The sequence below is a fragment of the Centropristis striata genome, chromosome 15, assembly GCF_030273125.1.
Source record: "Centropristis striata isolate RG_2023a ecotype Rhode Island chromosome 15, C.striata_1.0, whole genome shotgun sequence".
Classification (NCBI taxonomy): domain Eukaryota; kingdom Metazoa; phylum Chordata; class Actinopteri; order Perciformes; family Serranidae; genus Centropristis; species Centropristis striata.
In genome coordinates this window covers 1,633,199-1,652,050 of record NC_081531.1, presented here as the reverse complement: position 1 = coordinate 1,652,050, position 18,852 = coordinate 1,633,199, and the positions used below count along the sequence as shown (strand labels likewise).

The 18,852-nt window shown below is 40.8% G+C and overlaps 4 protein-coding genes across 4 annotated transcripts; 1 reads left to right on the top strand and 3 right to left on the bottom strand.

The window, feature by feature from the left end:
• Positions 1 to 1,314: 1,314 nt before the first annotated feature.
• On the bottom strand, positions 1,315 to 2,262 carry LOC131986924 (olfactory receptor 52N2-like). Its single transcript, XM_059352062.1, has one exon. The coding sequence runs from the start codon at positions 2,260 to 2,262 to the stop codon at positions 1,315 to 1,317; it is 948 nt and encodes a 315-aa protein (XP_059208045.1).
• Positions 2,263 to 8,551: 6,289 nt separating this feature from the next.
• LOC131986346 (putative olfactory receptor 52L2) lies at positions 8,552 to 9,990 on the top strand. The gene has a single exon (XM_059351245.1). The coding sequence runs from the start codon at positions 8,741 to 8,743 to the stop codon at positions 9,716 to 9,718; it is 978 nt and encodes a 325-aa protein (XP_059207228.1). The 5' UTR covers positions 8,552 to 8,740; the 3' UTR covers positions 9,719 to 9,990.
• A 586-nt stretch (positions 9,991 to 10,576) lies between these two features.
• On the bottom strand, positions 10,577 to 13,637 carry LOC131986348 (olfactory receptor 52N5-like). The gene is made up of 3 exons (XM_059351247.1): positions 13,243 to 13,637; positions 12,181 to 12,692; positions 10,577 to 10,819 (listed from the first exon to the last, which is right to left on the bottom strand). Exons 1-3 carry the CDS (start codon positions 13,635 to 13,637, stop codon positions 10,800 to 10,802), a joined length of 927 nt encoding a protein of 308 aa, XP_059207230.1. The 3' UTR covers positions 10,577 to 10,799.
• A 3,263-nt stretch (positions 13,638 to 16,900) lies between these two features.
• LOC131986347 (olfactory receptor 1500-like) lies at positions 16,901 to 17,906 on the bottom strand. Its single transcript, XM_059351246.1, has one exon. The coding sequence runs from the start codon at positions 17,904 to 17,906 to the stop codon at positions 16,956 to 16,958; it is 951 nt and encodes a 316-aa protein (XP_059207229.1). The 3' UTR covers positions 16,901 to 16,955.
• Positions 17,907 to 18,852: the final 946 nt, after the last annotated feature.

Genomic DNA, 18,852 nt, shown 5'->3' with positions numbered 1-18,852 from the left:
CCAACCGGTTGCCATAACTGCAGTTTGTATATATTTTGTGTTTTTCTATTTTTTCCTTATATTTGTTACTGTAAATATTTTGTTCACTTATACAATACAAGGTACCATCACCAACTGTCTTGTGTCCTCATTAATTGCTGACCACCAGCTCCAGCAGCCGTATCTCGACTTCTGAGCCCATACTAGCCCATAGTTAATCCAACTTGCTACTATTAATAAGTCATTAATATTTACTAGCGAATGCAAGTACCTGCTACAATTTACTCATGTGTTTTATGTCGTTCTGGGTTTAAGAATTGATGTAAAATCTAAAATTGATGCCTGTGGAACCCTGCAGGTTACTGTGGGAGTTTTGCAGAAATGATCTTCAGTTGTAACAAGGAATTGTTTGCCAGAAAGAAATCTCTTGCAAATTGTACTTTGCAAAATAACTTTTCATTTGATCCTCACATTTCTGGCAACGAGCTATTCCTTCTCCGTTTATTGGGCGCTACGAATGTCTATCATAAGTGTCTGTAGGTAGCTCTTTGCCAATCATATTAGTTATACCAGATGACGTATGTAGAGCGACAGAAACTCGAGGAAGCATCGACCATGAACATGACTGATGTTTACATAGCCAGACTAGCCCATCTCTGAGACTAAAATGCTCAATTCTGCTTCTGCAACGTTTTTCTGCAGCATGTTCTGGCTCTGGCTGCTCACAGTCTACCGGCAGTGTTGGTGTGTGTGTCTGTGAGAGAGTGTTGCTTGCTGCTTTGCTTCTCCAGTTCTTGCTTTCTGCAAGATTTATTTTTACGGCTTATTTTCCCCCTCATGTCATTCAGCCACATACACCTACTGATTTTTTGGTCAATAGACAAGCTGCTGGAGGTCTCTCGCCGGCTCCGCTGTCCCCCGGCTCATAGCGAGATCACCGGCGTTACAGCAGTGAGCGGTAGCGGGGCTAGTTGGTAGATTAGGCTTTTGACAAATCCTGTTGGAAGCAAGGCTAAAACATCCTTTTTCGTGGTGAAACAGGGGTGTAAAATCAAACCTTGTTCTTCTTTTAAAATAAACTTTGGCTCTAAACTATCTCGAACACTGTCTACAGCAAGATCCAAAGAGAGCTTTGCGTCTGCTGCAGCCATGTTGGATCTGTAAGAAAACTACAAAACTACAAGCTTCCGTCTGTAGTACGCGTCATCGTCTTGCCGTCTCTCCCCATTCTGTGGTTGGATCCCTGAAACAGGGCTAAGAAACGCAAAAGCAGTATGGGTGTACCCAGGCTACCACATTTCAGCAAGTGCAACAAATCTATTAACAGTCATGATATTATTTCTCTGTCAGAGTCAGTGTTTTTCTGGTAAATAACATGAAGATTTTTTGTCTGACAGATTTGATCTGCAGTCCATAGATAACAACGTTCGTAGCGGGTGGGACCACGTGGAACAGCATGGCTGACAGCTTCCTGTGGTCAGAGAGCTGAGGGAATCGATGCAGGATGACGACGATGAGGCCAGCCAACAACATGATGATGTAGGCTGCCAGGTGTGTGGCACAGGTCTGCAGAGCTTTACTGTTCAGAGAAGCGTTCTTGCTGCTCAGACACACGATGGCGATCCTCAGGTAGGTGAGCGCCACGCTGCCGATGGACGAGCCCAGCATCAGCACGGTGCTGCTGAGGCCGTAGATGTTGTTGATGAGGACGCTCTCACAGGACAGCTTGAACAAAGAGGCGTTATCACAGTGCGGGTTGAATATAGTCCACCGGCAGCGTGACAGGCGGGCGCTGAGGCCCACGAGGATCCCCACCAAGAATAACACCACCAGCCACGCCGACACCGACAGCGCCGCCACCATCCTGCCGGTCATGATGGTGGCGTAGCGCAGCGGATTGCAGATGGCCACATAGCGGTCGAACGCCATGATCATGAGCACACTGTGACAGGCGCCAGCGTAAATGTGAGTAAAGAACGCCTGAGTGACACAGTCGATGTAATAAATGTGGCGCTCCGCGGATGGAACAAAAATGTCACTTATCAAGTGAGGGACGATCACCGTCGCTCCGAACACGTCGTTAACGCTCATGTTGCAGAAGAGCAGGTACATGGGCTGCTGCAGGCTGCGATCCATGGAGATCAGCACCACCAGGCCCAGGTTGGACACCAGGATGAAGATGTAGGTGAGGAGGAGGAGGACGAAGACGGGGACGGAGGAGGAGGACGTGACCTTTAACCCCTCCAGCTGCAGCAGATCTGAAACTGAAGTGCTGTTTTCCATTCTGCATTGGGTTAATGTTCGCCTGGTGAGGACAGAAGGGAGAAAACGTAAGTAAATGGGTCAAAGACGAATAAGGATTTAAAATGTGAAAATATATGACAGTGTCTAAAAATGCCTATTTAAGCTCTTTCTATGTTTATTAGACTGTTCTGTATACAATTCAACAACAGAGAATAACTTTAAGAATGAAATTTGCATATTTTTTGTGGATTGTATGCAAAATGTATGAAAAATGTCCTTCCTGGGTAACGGGAGTGGATTTTAAAATAATTCAAATTTCTACCATTGTTAGCTTATAAAAGTTAATTGATATCAATTTTTAGAGTTCAACAAACAATTACTGCTCAGAAAAACATAGTTTTATCAAAAATGTTTGCGATATATTTGGTTAGTTATACTGGAATGGGCTTATTAGGTGCTCTTGATCATACAATCTTTCATGCCAAAAAGAGAAAAAACATGGAAAATGTATTAGAATACTTTACAGTAAAGGCAAAAATATTTGTCATTGTATCCTCAACTCAAGAAAACCTGATTGTGTAAGAGAATATTACATTTTAGCTTAAATTACTTCACTGCATCACTGTTACCCGGAATGACATGTTGTTATCCAGGAATGACGTACTGCAAGATTTCAAAGTTTTTCACTACTCATGAATATATCTTTTCAACAGTCATACATAGTACAAAGGGAGAGACACTGAGAACTGTTAAATATTTGAAAAATAATTTTTCAATCTTAATTTCAAAAACAGAACTGACCGTTTAACAGAAGACAAGTCAGGTTGAGAAAGAAAGAAGGAAAGAGAAAGAAAGAAAGAAAGAAAGAAAGAAAGAAAGAAAGAAAGAGATGGGGTCAATTTGACCCTTGAGGACGGTATGAGGGTTAAATGTAGGCATTTCATAAATTAATTTTGCCGGCATTTCATAAATTGTGTGCGGGGGGTTAACGACTCTGCCTTTTGAATCATCACAAATGAGGCCTCCAAACAAATCTTCATAACTCAAAACTGAGGATCTCACTATGTAAATTCATAAATTTTCAGAAAGAGTAGGACCTGATGTATGTAGGGATGTACTGTATAAAGTGTTCATGTAGTATGAAATATGTGGACATGTTCATAGTTCAAACTTGGAAGAAGAAGGAAATCTTAACTGTTTCTATCATGAATTGAAGAAAAAATACAACTAAACATCATAAAATATCAGACACACATAAGTCTATTATTAATATAATATTACAATATCAACTTGATGCTTAAAAACTGATAAAATACGAAATAAAATACTATATTCATCAACATGTCCATTGTGGATAACAGAGAACTTGTCCTGGGTAACAGAAGATCTTCGTTATCCAGGGAGGACATATTGTTAGCCAGGGAGGACAAATAAGCTATTTTCCCGCCAAAACTTGGCCAAACAATGGCCTAGATAAGTCTTCATCACATCAATGATAGATTTCACATGGAAAAGCCATTTTTTAAATAATAAAACCAGCATTTGTTTTATTAGCGTTATCCAGAAAGACACATTTAGGACATCATACACCAGTCACCAAAAAGGTCCAAATATCAGCATTTAAAGAGAGACTTATTGACCTTTCAAGAAGTTGTCTGGGTCCATCAGAGTCTTCTTGATTATGCTGTAGCTGGTCAAATGACTACAGAAGTGCTTTATGGGTAATGGTGGAATTTCAATGTCTGTTACCCAGTGAGGACATTAGGGAAATCCAAAAATGCGGACAAAAGTATTACTTGTGTAAAAATGTAAAAAAGCCTTGGGTTGTTACTGTATTAGTAGGTATTATTGCAAACAACACCACAATTATGCCCAAGTAGATTATGTATACATTTCTTAATTTTTTTTGACATTTTGTCAAATTTTTATAGTTAGATTTAAGCCCGGACGTTACTCAGGAAGGACATTTTGGTACTTTTGAGCACTATAGCTCCTTAAATGTTTATTTCTTACAATAGGTAATGATATAAGTAAGTAAAGAGGAGCGAGTTGGAGAACATAATGTAGTGTTTTAAAATGTTTATTTATTTATTACATAATAAACATGCTTCGGACCCTGAAATTGAGACGTCTCGTCTTTGACCCAAATATCAAATATATAAGTATCATACGTACGAAAGAACAGTTTTTGAAGATGATAATAATACAAATACTTAATCAGTACAAGAATTATCTTCAACTGTTCAATGAGATATGTTTTTAACCCTCTGAATCCCCAAAATATAATGAATAATGAAAATGTAGTGAATTGTATGTTCTAAAAAAATGACCCGCCACTATGTTTAACAGCAGAGGAAACAACCTTAACGTTCAATTGGAAATTCGATGACTTTTCCTAAAATAACCCCAACATGACAAAAAGCATTGCCTTTGTTCATATTTCCATGAAAGCTTTACATCAACGAGGTACAAATCTTGCCTTAGGGGCAGCTATAAAATGATTGTAATACCACAAAAACCATAAAAACTGTGCACACATGCGCGCACGTACGCATGCACGCTTAATAAAAATGTTTACACCTATGCAGTACCATTAGCGATAAAAATAAACTCTATTTTAGTGAAACAGTAAACCACTTTTGCAGGCGTGTTGCAATAAAAATGAGTGGATTTCACTGATTAAATCCTGTTTTTCTGCACTGTACAAGGAAAAACATCATCACTTTTAACCCTTTGGACAAGTGGTGTATACAGAAAGTTAAGACAACACAAGGGTTAAAATAACACCAATAATCCAGCATAGAAGCAGATTATCGTCAAAGTTTGAACTTTCCAACGACCATTATAAAAAGTGATCAAAACTTGTGTTAAATGTTGATATTAGGGTCAGAATATATATATATATATATATATATATATATATATATATATATATATATATATATATTTAGTATGCAGTTTTAGTCAGACAAAGCTAGAACTTCATTGAAACATAAAACAACAATATGATAATCACAGACCAACAATAAAAAAAATCAATTGAATTTCTTTACAACTAATCACAGCACATCATAAGACATTGTTAATCTTTATCTGTCGAATAATAACTGCTCTGCATTCAAAATCAATAATAATAAAATCTCAAATGAACATATTTTCATTTTAGGCTGTAACAATGGAGGCATGCAAAGTTATAAGTATGTTAAAGGTTTCCGTCTTAAGACTATAAACATCCAATAAACAAGCAGCTCTGTTTCTGTGCTGTGTGAGTCTCGGTCTTACCTGTCGACATGGACCTGCTGCACTTGGACCACTCGGGGCAGACTCACTCTTTTTTATTAGCTGAATGTTTCGGGGCTGCCAGGTTTGTTGCGTCACTGAGAGCTAAGGACAGTCACTGGGAGACAGAAGTCTGTCAGGAAGATTCTGCATTCAAATCACACAAAAACAAAACATGTCCAGATATTTTCTGAGCTGGCTGTCCCGAGTGCATCGAAACTCATCTGAGTTTTGGTCTATTTCTCCAGTTTCTGACTCATTGTCATTCTTCCTGTATATACATATAATACATAAATATATTGTAATGAACTAAGTCAGCATGTTCCTGAGTTGGCCAGTACCTCTCTCCACCCAGAGGGGGCAGTCCACCGTTTTCAGGCAGAGAACCATGGCCTCAGACTTGGAGGTGCTGACTCTCATCCCAACCGCTTCGCACTCTGCTGCAAACCGCCCCAGAGGTGACCCTCTGGTTCCTCGGGGAGAACTCAAACACAGCGGTGCTCAGCCGGGGACTTGTGAGTATCTCCACACCCGCCCGGCACCTCTCACCCTGGGCAACTCTGGAAGTCCAGCCTCTCTCCAGGAGTTTGGTTACAGAGCCCATGCTATGTGTGGATGTGAGCCCGACTATTTGTAGTTGGTAACACTCCACCTCCCGCACAAGCACGGGTTCCTTCCCCGCCAGCGAGGTGACGTTCCACGTCCCCAGAGCTAGTCGCTGGAGCCGGGGGTCAGCACGCCCAGGTACCCGCCTTCACCTGTTGCCCGACTCACACTGCACCCGACCCCTATGCCCTACTCTGCGAAGGGTGGGCCCACAGGTCGGCGGATCCATGTGGCTTTTTCGGGCTGAGCCCAGCCGGGCCCCTTGGACAAGAGCCCGGCAAACAAGACGCTCGCCTGCATGCTCCCCTCCCGGGTCTGGCTCCAGTAGGGGGCCCCGATTTACCCGTGCCGGGCGAGGTACACCGCTGTTTTTGGATCCGCTTCATGGAGTCTTTGAATCGCTCTTAGTCTGGCCCCTCCCCTGGGCCCACTTTGCCATGGGAGACCCTACCAGGAGCTATTGCTCCCGACAACACAGCTCCCAGGATCACTGGAGCACACAAACCCCTCCACCGCGATAAGGTGGCGATTCTTGGAGGAGACTTTTTTTTTTTTTTTTTTTGTACATAAAAAAAGTGTTTTATGTCGTTCTGGGTTTAAGAACTCATTCCTTTGGCGCCCTATATTTGCTTTTTCAAGTTAAACAAACAGATTTGACTCTTTCACTATAAGGTCTCTATCTGCAGGATCCTTTACTTTTAAACTAAAATGTATTCAACTTGCAGTAAAACATTTTTGATTGCAGTGTGGAAAGGTTTGCTCTCAAATCTGCATAGTAAATACAAAAAAAGTAAAACGTAACTTGAAACGTGACTAAACATTTCAACGAGTGCAACAAATTTGCTAACAATAGGTGCGTTTCCACAATAGTCGAATACCTGGAATGAGGCGGGTCTCCCTTGCCGAAACGCCCCTAATTTGAATGTGAGCTTGCCCTAGCGGCCGTTTTTTGGCCCTGTGAAAGGGCAGGGCCATTTTTCTCCCCTGAAAAAAGCCTGCGTGCTGATTGGATAGAAGCGGGATGTGACGTAGTACTCGACGCCACAACAACACGCGCCATTTTTAAAAGCCGGCAAAGTAGCGAGTCCTCACAAGCGACAATAAACATCAGCCCCTTTCATTGTGCGGTCCCGCAAGTGTCCCGCTATGTTGCTGGAAAGATCTGTGCCGGCTTTTTGCCTCAGGGCGTTCATAGTAATCATGTGAAGGTGTGATATTCTTTCATAGTGCAGTTTGCCGTGCACAGTAGCACGGAGCTAATGGGCTTTACAGTTAGCTATGTAGCAGTACAGTGTGTATGTATTACCTCCGTTTGTTTACAACATGAACTGGACAATTTATGATCAGCGGCGGACACTTTGTGTACAGTTAGTATGCTCATTTGTTTACAATACGTGGCCTACGCTGTGCACAGTAAGCGACAGCTTTATACTTTGTTATTTAAAATGAACAATGAAAACAATTTTAACAATGAAAAATCAGACTGATAGCTAGTTTGTGTGGAGGAAAAGGAGCCATGATGTGATGTAAGGACAGACTGAAAGATGCTAAACAGAGACAGAAATGAATGCAGAGGAAGTTGACAAATTTGAACCAAAATCTCCTGAAGTTCAGAGGTTTAAAACATGTTGACCATGCACTGTTGGTATCTCTTTTTTTCCAGCATATGGCCTGATCATTATTTGATGTTCTTTTCCTTTCAGAACACAATCATGCTTAGTGAAGAATTGTAAATGTTGGTTCCAAATCTAACATCTAAGAGGTAAAATGAGGAGGACATGTGGTTCAGGAAACAAGCTGCTGAAGCTTTTACAGCAGGACGTCTTGTGTTTACAGGTTTCACTGTGTTGTACGAGTGATTTAAGATGTAAGATTTATCCTTAAGAACTGATTAAAATTTCTCTTTTGCACAAACACAGTTTGAGTGTTCTTTGATCTGTTTGAGGTTTCATGTGCAGTTTTATCCCCAACATAATTGATATTTCATTACTTTGAAGTGATTTTGAGTTTGAAAATATGGTATGTGAATATATAAATTACAGAGTGAGAGAAAGTTAAGAAAAGAATATGAAAATGTTACATTTTTCATTTTCATTTATCTTTTATTTATTTTCTGAAGGAATCATTGAGGGCAACCCCTCATTTACAATGATGTTGAGATTACAGAGAAAACACAAAACAATACAGAAAAAGCACATGCAAAAACATTAAAAACAGTTACAGTGAAAAGCAAAGTTATTGGTTATCATGGTTTAGTTATTGGTTATTATAGTTTAGTTATTGGTTATCATAGTTTAGTTATTGGTTATCATAGTTTAATTTTGGTTATAAGTTATAAGTTAGTTATAATTGTGTTGAGTTTGAGTGAATGTTGTCAGATGTTCCAGGTAGATGCAGCAGAAAAACTGAAAGCAGTTTTTCCAAATTCAGTATTTGTCCGGGGAACATTGAGCGTTAAGCATCAATCACTAGAGCGTGTTTGATAATTACTATCTGACCAGTTTAATAAATTGCTGAGGTTTGGTGGTATGTCACCAATCAAGACTTTACAAAGGAACCAGAACATGTCACATGAGGCCCAAACTGTCGACATCACGGTTCATTTTATGTACATTACTATTATGTTTGCATCATGTTTCCCGCTCCTCTCTCCCTCCTCTCTCAGATGGAAAACTTTACGTACAACAGCCTCACTCTGCAGCTCGAGGGGTTAAGTGTCACCAAGACCAACAAGTACACAGTCTTCTTGTTCCTGCTGCTGGCCTACACCTTCATCTTAGTCGCCAACGTGGGCATCGTGATCCTGATCTGGACGGATCGGAACCTCCACCAGCCGATGTATCTGCTCTTCTGCAACCTCTCGCTAAACGACGTGATGGGAAACTCCCTCCTGGTTCCTCGGGTGATCGCCGACATCCTGGTGCCGCCGTCCGAGCGCCTCATTCACTACTACGAGTGTCTGATGCAGGCGTTCACCACGCACATGTTTGGCACCAACGCTCACACCGTGCTCATGATCATGGCACTCGACAGGTACGTGGCCATCTGTGACCCACTGCGCTACACTACAGTCATGAACCGGCGGATGGTGGTGACGCTGACGTTGTCCGCCTGGGGATCGGCATTTGTTTTGGTCGCCGTCCTGCTCGGTCTGACCATTCGACTGAACCGATGCAGGACTCTGATCATGAACCCGTACTGTGACAACCCCTCGCTCTTTAAACTCTCCTGTGAGAATTCTTTCATCAGTAACATCTACGGCCTCACCTTCACCGTCGTGCTGCTCTCCTCCTCCATCGGCGTCATCATCCTCACATATTCTAAAATCACGGCCGCCTGCGTCATCAACAAGAACAAGTCTTTGAACAGTAAAGCCCTGAAGACCTGCAGCACTCATCTGATTCTGTATCTGATCATGCTGGTGAGCGGGTTTATCCTCATCATCCTGCATCGCTTCCCTCAGTACGCAGAGTACCGCAAGATTTCAGCCATTCTGTTCAACGTCGTCCCCGGCAGCCTGAACCCCCTCATCTACGGCCTCCAGTCTCAGGAAATACACAGGAGCCTCTCACATATGTTCCACATGAAAAAAGCTGCACCAACGTTGTGATTCTGGAGTAAATCTGTGACCCGAAACTTTAAACATTAAAACTGCAAAAAGTAGAAATGTGGACATGTTTCTTTGTTTCCTTCTACAGTTCTTTATATCAGGGGTCTCAAACTCAAATTACATAGAGGCAGTATAAAAGTGACAAAAAAAAGACGCAAAATTACTAAAAAATGACCCAAAAAAGACACAAAATGACCCAGAAAATACACAAAATGACCCAAAAAATAAACAAAATTAAAAAAAAAAGAGACAATAAATACGAAAAAAAGACACAAAAGTTTGAGACCCATGCTCTAGATTTTTCCTTGTAACTACTTCACTTCAGGCATTTACGTACATTTACTTATTGTTTAAACTGTCTTTTATAACCTTACCAGAAGTTTTTTGCCCCAAACCTAGGTCAGTGGTTTTACAACATAAATCCACAGAAACAGCAACCTTTTTTACAACCACAGACCATACGTGTGTGCTATTTTTCTCATATTTTTTATTTATCTCTTAATTATATAATTTTATCTCATAATTATGACTTTTAATATGGGCAAAAAAAATCTGAACAAAGCCAAGTTTTCATTTTTATAACTGGTGGAAATGGGCTTTCATAAGTGCTGGACAATGAACAATTCAAGACAGGGAAAATATAAACAATAAAGGTTGGAATAAAAAAAGAAACAATGGTGGAAATTATGTAACATGACAATCCTACTAACAGTCAACATACCTGAGGGCTTTTCCTAAAAAATATAAACAAATAAAGGAGTAGCAAAAAACATAAAATGTCCATCTTGTTCTTTGATTTGAAAAAAACAACAACAAACAAAACAAGATAAAATGCAATAAAAGCTTTTATTAAATATCCAGCATGATGTTTAATACTTTTTAACAGATGAATATTCAATTACAACACCACAAGATTAATCAATTAAAATCTGTGAAACATTATCATGAAACCCCAATACATCCATATGTGTCAATGAGAGAATTAGAGATTTAAAAAAAAAAAACCCTATAAAATAATTGAGGATAATCTCTGTAGATTTTAGTGTGGGCTAAATATTTTTTTCTCTGAGCTGAGAAACCTTTACACAGTCCTGCAGAATTCTTCTTCTCAAATTCAACAGAATCTCAAATAAAATATTTGACAAGAATGCATTTATAGCTTAAATTCCTCTTCAATTGCTTGTGTAAATGGAGTTCATTTGTGTCGTTATTATGCAGTTTTGGATCCAAATAAACAGTTTGCAGAAACACCAGGAAGGATTAATACAGAGATCATGGTTCGAGACAGAGAGATGAATAGTTTACAAGGAGAACAACGAGGCAGGTTAGTCAGAGGTAGGCAGGGTCGGCAACAGGAGATCAGTCCAAAGGAAAATGCAAGTCTTTCATGGAGAATAAGAACAATCTGGCATTGAGTGTGTGAACCAGAGAGGCTTAAATAGTGGCTTGATTACTGATGAGGAGCACCTGATTGAACAGGTGAACAGAGTTGGCTGATGAGGTGGGAGTGGCCGGCAGGGAGAGAGAGCCGAGGGGAGGAGAGACGATAATTAGCAGAGGAATGGCTTGTGACACTTTGAATCACAAATAAATTCTACTTGTAATGAAACATTGTTAGATTGCAGCGCAGCAAATGTGTGCTTTTGTTATTAGTTTGCCTAATAAAGACACAGACCTCCATATGTAGGTACACATGTGTACGGTGGCCCTGAGAGCTCACAGCATTGTGACTTAAGAAAACACATGCAAATACACAAAAGACAAGCAAAGTGAGAAAAAATCTTCATCAATTTGACAACACAAGCAAAGCATTTACCTGCAAACACCACAATACAACACAATGAGAAAACACAACAGAAGTGTTTCCAGAGGACACTTAAAAGTGATGCACACTTCTGGACATGCTAACGTTAGCCAGCGATCGGTAGCGTGCCAGCGTGACCAAGACCAACTCGGCCCGCTGAGAGAGACCAACTAAAACGTGTTTCATTCATTTATTTGATTTGTTTAACTGCAATGTGATTGATACGGGCTAGCGGGCTAACGCTAACGGGCTAATGCTATATATCACATTATACCATTAAAAAATATCATTATCATGAAATACCATGATAATTTCCATGTTATAATTATATGACGTGAAATTACTATTATCTTGAAATAACGTGATAATATCAAGCGTGTCCAGACGTGTGCATCACTTTTAAGTGTCCTCTGGAAACACTTCTGTTGTGTTGAAGCCTATTTGCATCACTTTTTCTTGTGTTGTGGTCTTTGCAGCGTTTTCTAAATGCTGTTCTTGTGTTGTCACATTGATGAAGATGTTTTCTCAGTTTGCTTGTGTTTTGTGTATTTGCATGTTTTTTTTTCTTCGCTGTGAGCTCTCAGGGCCACCGTACCTGTGTTTATATTCAGGAGTTATTTATGGAAAGTTTTCACATCCTTCTTCTTGTGAAACACGCTGACGATCTTCTGTCGGAGCTCTTTGCACTGCAGTCCGTAGATGAGGGGGTTCAGGGCCGGGGGCACCACGTGGAACAGGACGGACGCCACTTTCCCGCTGTCCGCCCACTCGGGCCGCCGGTGGATGATCATGGGGGTGAAGGACGCCACCAGCATGATGACGTAGACGGACAGGTGTGTGGCGCAGGTCTGCAGCGCTTTACTGTTGAGAGTCTTGTTCTTGCTGCTCAGACAGACGATGGCGATCCTCAGGTAGGTGAGCGTGACGCTGCAGAGCGACGAGCCCAGCAGCAGCACGGCGCTGCTGAGGCCGTACATGTGGTTGACGAGGAGGTTCTGACAGGACAACTTGAACAAGGAGGCGTTGTCACAGAACGGGTTGACGATGACTCGCCGGCAACGCGTCAGACGGATGGCGAGGCTCAGGAGCACCGCCACCAGGAAGAAGGCCACCAGCCACGCCCCCGCCGACAGCTTCACCGCCATCCTGTTGGTCATGATGGTGGCGTACCTGTCGGAGGTTAATGGCATCACATCAAAAGCTTAACTCTATGGAGTCTTGGGCTATTTTGTCCATTTATGAATAATTTTTCATGTCTTTTCGTGTCATTTTGTGTGTTTTTTGTATATATTTTTTAATCATTTCTGTCTGTTGTTGTTTCTTTTTGAGTTATTTTGTCTTTTTTTTTGGGTCATTTTGTGTCTTTGGGGTTTTTTTTATTCTGTCTTCTCATTTTGTGGGTTTTTGGTCATTTTGTGTCTTTTTGTGGTGTCTAAAAAAGACACAAAATGACTTCAGTTTTACTTGGTATATCATCATCAAACTGAAACTGGCCTCATGGAGTTTACAGCCAGAACTTTAGAGGTAAATTTACAGTAGGGCTCCACGCTGCTTTGTTTTCTAGTCTGATGGAGTCAACAAGTCTGGATTATTTGGAGCTTCTGGACTCCACAGGGTTAAAATAAAAACTCTTTGCATGTCATCTTGTGATTTTTACATCAGTGATGATTCTAACTGAAGCATATTTGTTACACAGAGTTATAATATAATGAAAGTTTACCGCAGCGGGTTGCAGATGGCCACGTAGCGGTCGAACGCCATGACCATGAGCACGGTGTGGGAGGTGCCGGCGTGGAAGTGCGCGGCGTAGGCCTGCACCACGCAGCTGATGTAGTAGACGTAGCGCTCGGCGATGGGAGTGAAGATGCTGCTGAGCAGGCGAGGGATGATGGCGGTCGCCCCGAACACGTCGTTAACGCTCATGTTGCAGAAGAGCAGGTACATGGGCTGCTGCAGGCTGCGATCCATGGAGATCAGCACCACCAGGCCCAGGTTGGACACCATGATGAAGATGTAGGTGAGGAGGAGGAGGACGAAGGCTGGGACTGAAGAGGAGGACGTGACCTTTAACCCCTCGATGGATATACGGTCCATATTAACAGTTTGGTTCTCCATCCTGCCGACGGAGCGTCCTGCACACACACACACACACACACACACACAGACACACACAGACAGGGAGTTCAATGGTTATTGATGAGGTTTAAAAAGTAAACATAAAAGGAATATTTAAGCAATAAATGTTGTGGAAAATCTAAATCAGACAACAAGAGTTTCTCAGACAGACAGCCCTGTGCGGGATTTAATGAGCATCAAAAAAACAGAAACAATACTCAAGATACACAAACATCCTTGATGCAAACCGCAGCTAATTCTGGTCCTATCTATCTATGAAGCAAGAAGTGTGTGTGTGTGTGTGTGTGTGTGGAAAGTTTACTGATTATCTGATTGTGTCTGTAAATAGCATTTTCTAATAAAAGTGTATGAAATTTTACAAAACATTTCTTCTTTTTTTTCACATTCTTGTCAGATTTTATATAAAACATTCATTGTGACGCGGATGGTGTCAAACTTATATTTCTTATAATCTTTCAGATGATTTATTTTCAGTCCAATACACAAACAAGAAAGTCACTTAGCTAAATAGGATAATATCTTGTGCAAAGAAGATAATTTGTGCAAACAAGATAGTTATTTGTGAAAAGAAGATAATAACTTGTGCAAACAAGATAACATCTTGATCCTACGAGACTCTTCAGACTCTCAAACATTGATTTCCTGCACTGGTTCAGTTTACTTCGGGCTTTCAGAACGGTGGAAAGAAAACATCCAAAATACACATTTGGCTTATTTATTGATTATTATTATTATTTATTTGATCACATTTTGTCTCTTTCTGTCTGTAAATTTATCATAAATCCACTAACAGTTTACATTCGATAGAACATTTATGAAAATATACAATTTCTTTTCTGTAAAATGAAGCGGAAATCTGCATAAAAATGACGACAATAAAAGACAATAAAAGAGTGAATTTCGACAGGGTCAATAAAAAGACCAAAATAAAGACGAATAAAGTCGAGAAAAATATTAAATACCAGAAAGAGAACAGATAAAACACATGATATCAATAAACAATAAAACAACAATGATATCAATAAAACAATAGACATCATGTCTATAAACGGATCCTATTCAAATGTTTTAAATTATAACATAATTGAATTTGTCATCAGAATCAAAGAAGAATCTGCATACAAACATTAAAATACATTTAAAAAAACTTGTGATAGAAAAACAGCTGAAGTGCAGATGTCTTCGGGTAAACAGTGTGAACAATGGTTACAATAATCAAACTGAAATGATGAGATCTAATGTAAACTTTAAATGAATATGAGAGAAATCTACAGACACAAAGAGACAAATGTGATTAAATAAACCGCTGAATGTGCATTTTGGATGTTTTCTTTCTTTCCAACGGTTTAAAAGACAATGAAGCAAGAATAGCAAAAAAAATTACCAGAACATTGAAGAAAAAAAAATGTTTTCCTATAATATCTGGACCGATAAATGTCTGAAATCTGATAGAAGATAACTCACTGAAAAGTTAAATAATCTGTTTACAAAAATCAGCACAAATCAGGAAACACACATCAATTTTAACGTCATTTTCTGCGAAAATATGTAAATATTTCAGTTTCATCTCTGTTTTGACCAAAAATAGTTTGAACAAGAACATGAGCGAAATGTTTGTGTGTGTGTGTGTGTGTGTGTGTGTGAGTTACCTCTGCTGACGTGACCTCCTCCTGCAGCAGGACCTCAGACTGACTGACACCCAACTTTTATCAGATTACAGATGTGGCTCATCAGCTGGTCACCATGGTAACTGTTGCTGGGGAAAAGTCCAGCTGCTCTGATGTTGATCATGTTTTTCCACCTTTGATACATTTCTGTTTCTGCACTGCAAATGATTTAGTTCTTACCAAGATTTTAAAAACCCTTTAGATTTAGAAGTGTTAGATCATTTATCTTGTTCTTAGTGTTCAACATGATTATTTCTAGATTTAATAATCTTAATTTAAGAAATCTTGTCAAGGTAAATTATCTGTCCATGCAGCAAGATCATTTCCCTCAGATTTACTGTTTTTATCTGTTTTTTAGACTAAACACCTTTGTTTTGTGAATTTATATAGGCACATGAGATATAACACAAGTTGCAGAACTGAAGAATGCTAATGTTACAAAAGTTTTAAAAATTTAAATGTAGGATTCAAAAATAAATTTTTCTTAACTTATATATAAGTTCCTTTTCTTGTAAATTAAGATATATATATATATACATATATATATACATATATATTATATATATATATGTATGTATGTATATATAACAAGATAATGTGCTACTTGCTTAAACAAGATTTGTTGCGCAAAGTAGATAAGTTGAGAAAACAAGATAATGCGCAAACAAAATAGTTATTTGTGCGAACAAGACAATATCTTGCACAAACAAGATCATTTGTGCAATTAAGACAGAAACTTGTCCAAACATGATATAATTTTATCACCATTTCTTTATATTTTATTTTAAGCCATCGTAATGATTTTTTCCTTGTAAATATGACAACAATTTTTTCTCTGACTGCTTTGATCTGCAGTCCGTAGATAACAGCGTTCATGGACGGAGGAACCACGTGGAACAGGATGGACGCCAGCTTCCTGTGGTCCGAGAGGTTCTGGAAGCGATGCAGGATGATGATGATGTTACCTGACATGAGCAGGACTCATAATAACCTATTGTACCTGCTAGAAGGTGGAGCTTTCCCGTTCCATAGCGTCACCTCTGCCTCTGCGTCATCTACCGTGTGAACATATCAACATGTTCTAAGAAACTCAATCAATCAATTTTATTTATCGTGTAATCATATCAGGTACAATTCCAGTGAAATGTAACACCACCAGGTCCTTCAATCTGTCCAAAGAAAATAGTTGAAATATAACAAAAAGCTGAAATAGTCCTGGGTTTGTTGGTGAACATTTGGAAAGTTTAGAAAAGCCTTAATATTAAATCCTTTTATTGCCAAGTTTGCGGAGTGCTAAACAGGAAGTCTTTGGTGCGCTGCTCCATGGGAACAATAGATGCAGAAGATCCATCCGGAAATTTTGAATAAAGTCGGAACTTTTTTGGCCTCAGCTCGGACAGAGCCCCGCCTCCAACACGGTCAGTTCTCTTTATACATCTGTGATTTAGTGATTCTAGTTTTGGTAGCCAGAATGCTGATTTCTGGAAACACTCTTTTAATATTACATTTCAAAAATATCTAAAATAAGAGAGTGACGGGTCGGGAAATGCTCTGCTGATGTAATTCTTTATTCTACCACCAGATGAAGTTCGTCTCAGTGTTTTTCTGACGTTACATTTGATCATTAATGTCATTTGACCTCTGACACAGCTATTTTCTTCCTGATAAATATAATCATAACCCTTTGTCTGACTGCTTTGATCTGCAGTCCGTAGATAATGGCGTTCATGGACGGAGGAACCACGTGGAACAGGATGGCCGCCAGCTTCCTCTCGTCCGACAAGTGAGGGAACCGATGCAGGGTGATGATGACGAAGCCAGAAAACAGCATGATGACGTAGACCAGCAGATGGGTGGCGCAGGTCTGCAGAGCTTTACTGTTCACGGAGGTGTTCTTGCTGCTCAGACACACGATGGCAATCCTCAGGTAGGTGAGCGCCACGCTGCACAGGGACACGGACATCATGCCCATGGCGCTGATGAGCCCGTAGATGTGGTTTATGAGGACGTCCTCGCAGGACAGCTTGAACAAAGATGCGTTATCGCAGAACGGGTTTAAAACAACTGACCTGCAGCGTGAGAGGCGCACGCTGAGGCCGACATTGACTGCAATCAAGACAAACGCCACCACCCACGCCGCCACCGACAGCGCCGCCACCATCCTGCCGGTCATGATGGTGGAGTACCGCATCGGGTTGCAGATGGCCACGTAGCGGTCGAACGCCATGATCATGAGCACGGTGTGGGAGGTGGCGCCGTGAACGTGACCGCAGAATGCCTGAATGACGCAGTCGATGTAGTAGATAAACCGCTCGCCAGCTGGAATACAGATGTCGCTCAGCAGGCGAGGGATGACGACCGTCGCCCCGAACGCGTCGTTAACGCTCATGTTGCAGACGAGCAGGTACATGGGCTGCTGCAGGCTGCGCTCCATGAAGATCAGCACCACCAGGCCCAGGTTGGACACCATGATGAAGACATAGATGAGGAGGAGGAGGACGAAGGCGAGGATGGAGGAGGAGGCCGTGACCTTTAACCCCTCCAGCTGCAGCAGATCCATGTTGAATGTTTGGTTGTTCATACTGAAAGAGGATCACAGAGAGTCAACAGTTACATTTACATTTAGTCATTTATCAGACACTTTTATCCAAAGCGACTTACAGGAAGATCAAAGCAAACAATCAAGGTATAGTGCAGTAAGAGCTATTAGTGCATCAATAGGTGCTAGTGACAATTCTTTAAGGAGTAGAACTATGGTGTGGTGCTAGGAGAGAAGGTGCTCTCTGAAGGTCTTCAGGAGTTTTTTAAAGGTAAAGAGGGACGCCCCTGCTCTGGTTGGAACTGGTAATGGTTCCACCAGCAGGGAACAACAAACACAAAGAGTCTGGATTGCCTTGGACCAACGGGGGGCAGAGCCAGGCGCCATTCATTGGAAGAGCGCAACGGTCGTGAGGCAGCATATGTCTGAATCAGGGTGTTCAGGTAGGTAGGAGCAGTACCGGAGACAACTTTGTAGTTACCATACGTGATGGTGCAACGTGAATGATTTCCTGTCTCAGAGCTACGCCTGCTGTCATACACAGCTAGAAGATCGAATGAATCCTTTGACCAAACGTGTCATGATATCTTGTGGGGAAGGAAGTGAAGTAATAGTAGTAGTGAAGTTTGGCTACATATTATGGAAAAACTGACAATTTCCTTCCCTCACGTTGTGCTGTATTTCTTTCTCTTCATCTCTGTCTTCCTGTCCTAATCACCTCGGTCATATTGTTTGTGTGTGTTTTATACGTTTTGGACGGGTTGATGGCAAATTTCGTTGTACTACCCTGTGCAATGACAATAAAGGTTTCTGTTCTGTTCCTGTTTCTTTATAGACGTGCCCACTTTATGCTGATAACATGCAATTTGAGACAGAAAACATGCAGATTAAGGCAAAAACCACGTAGTTTTTCTCATGCATTCAATTTTATGTGAATCTTTGTGCCTTCCGGGGTCCCTAAACAGTCTGTGAGCTGCATAAATCGGGT

Excerpts from the sequence above, each read along its gene's own strand:
- LOC131986348 (XM_059351247.1), bottom strand. The coding sequence starts at position 13,637 with ATGGAGAACCAAACTGTTAATATGGACCGTATATCCATCGAGGGGTTA. Across the intron at positions 12,693-13,242 it reads GCCATCTGCAACCCGCTGCG|GTACGCCACCATCATGACCA; the intron begins GTAAACTTTCAT and ends AACCTCCGACAG. Across the intron at positions 10,820-12,180 it reads GCTCCGACAGAAGATCGTCA|AATTCTGCAGGACTGTGTAA; the intron begins GCGTGTTTCACA and ends TTTGAGAAGAAG.
- LOC131986346 (XM_059351245.1), top strand. The coding sequence starts at position 8,741 with ATGTTTCCCGCTCCTCTCTCCCTCCTCTCTCAGATGGAAAACTTTACG.
- LOC131986347 (XM_059351246.1), bottom strand. The coding sequence starts at position 17,906 with ATGAACAACCAAACATTCAACATGGATCTGCTGCAGCTGGAGGGGTTA.
- LOC131986924 (XM_059352062.1), bottom strand. The coding sequence starts at position 2,262 with ATGGAAAACAGCACTTCAGTTTCAGATCTGCTGCAGCTGGAGGGGTTA.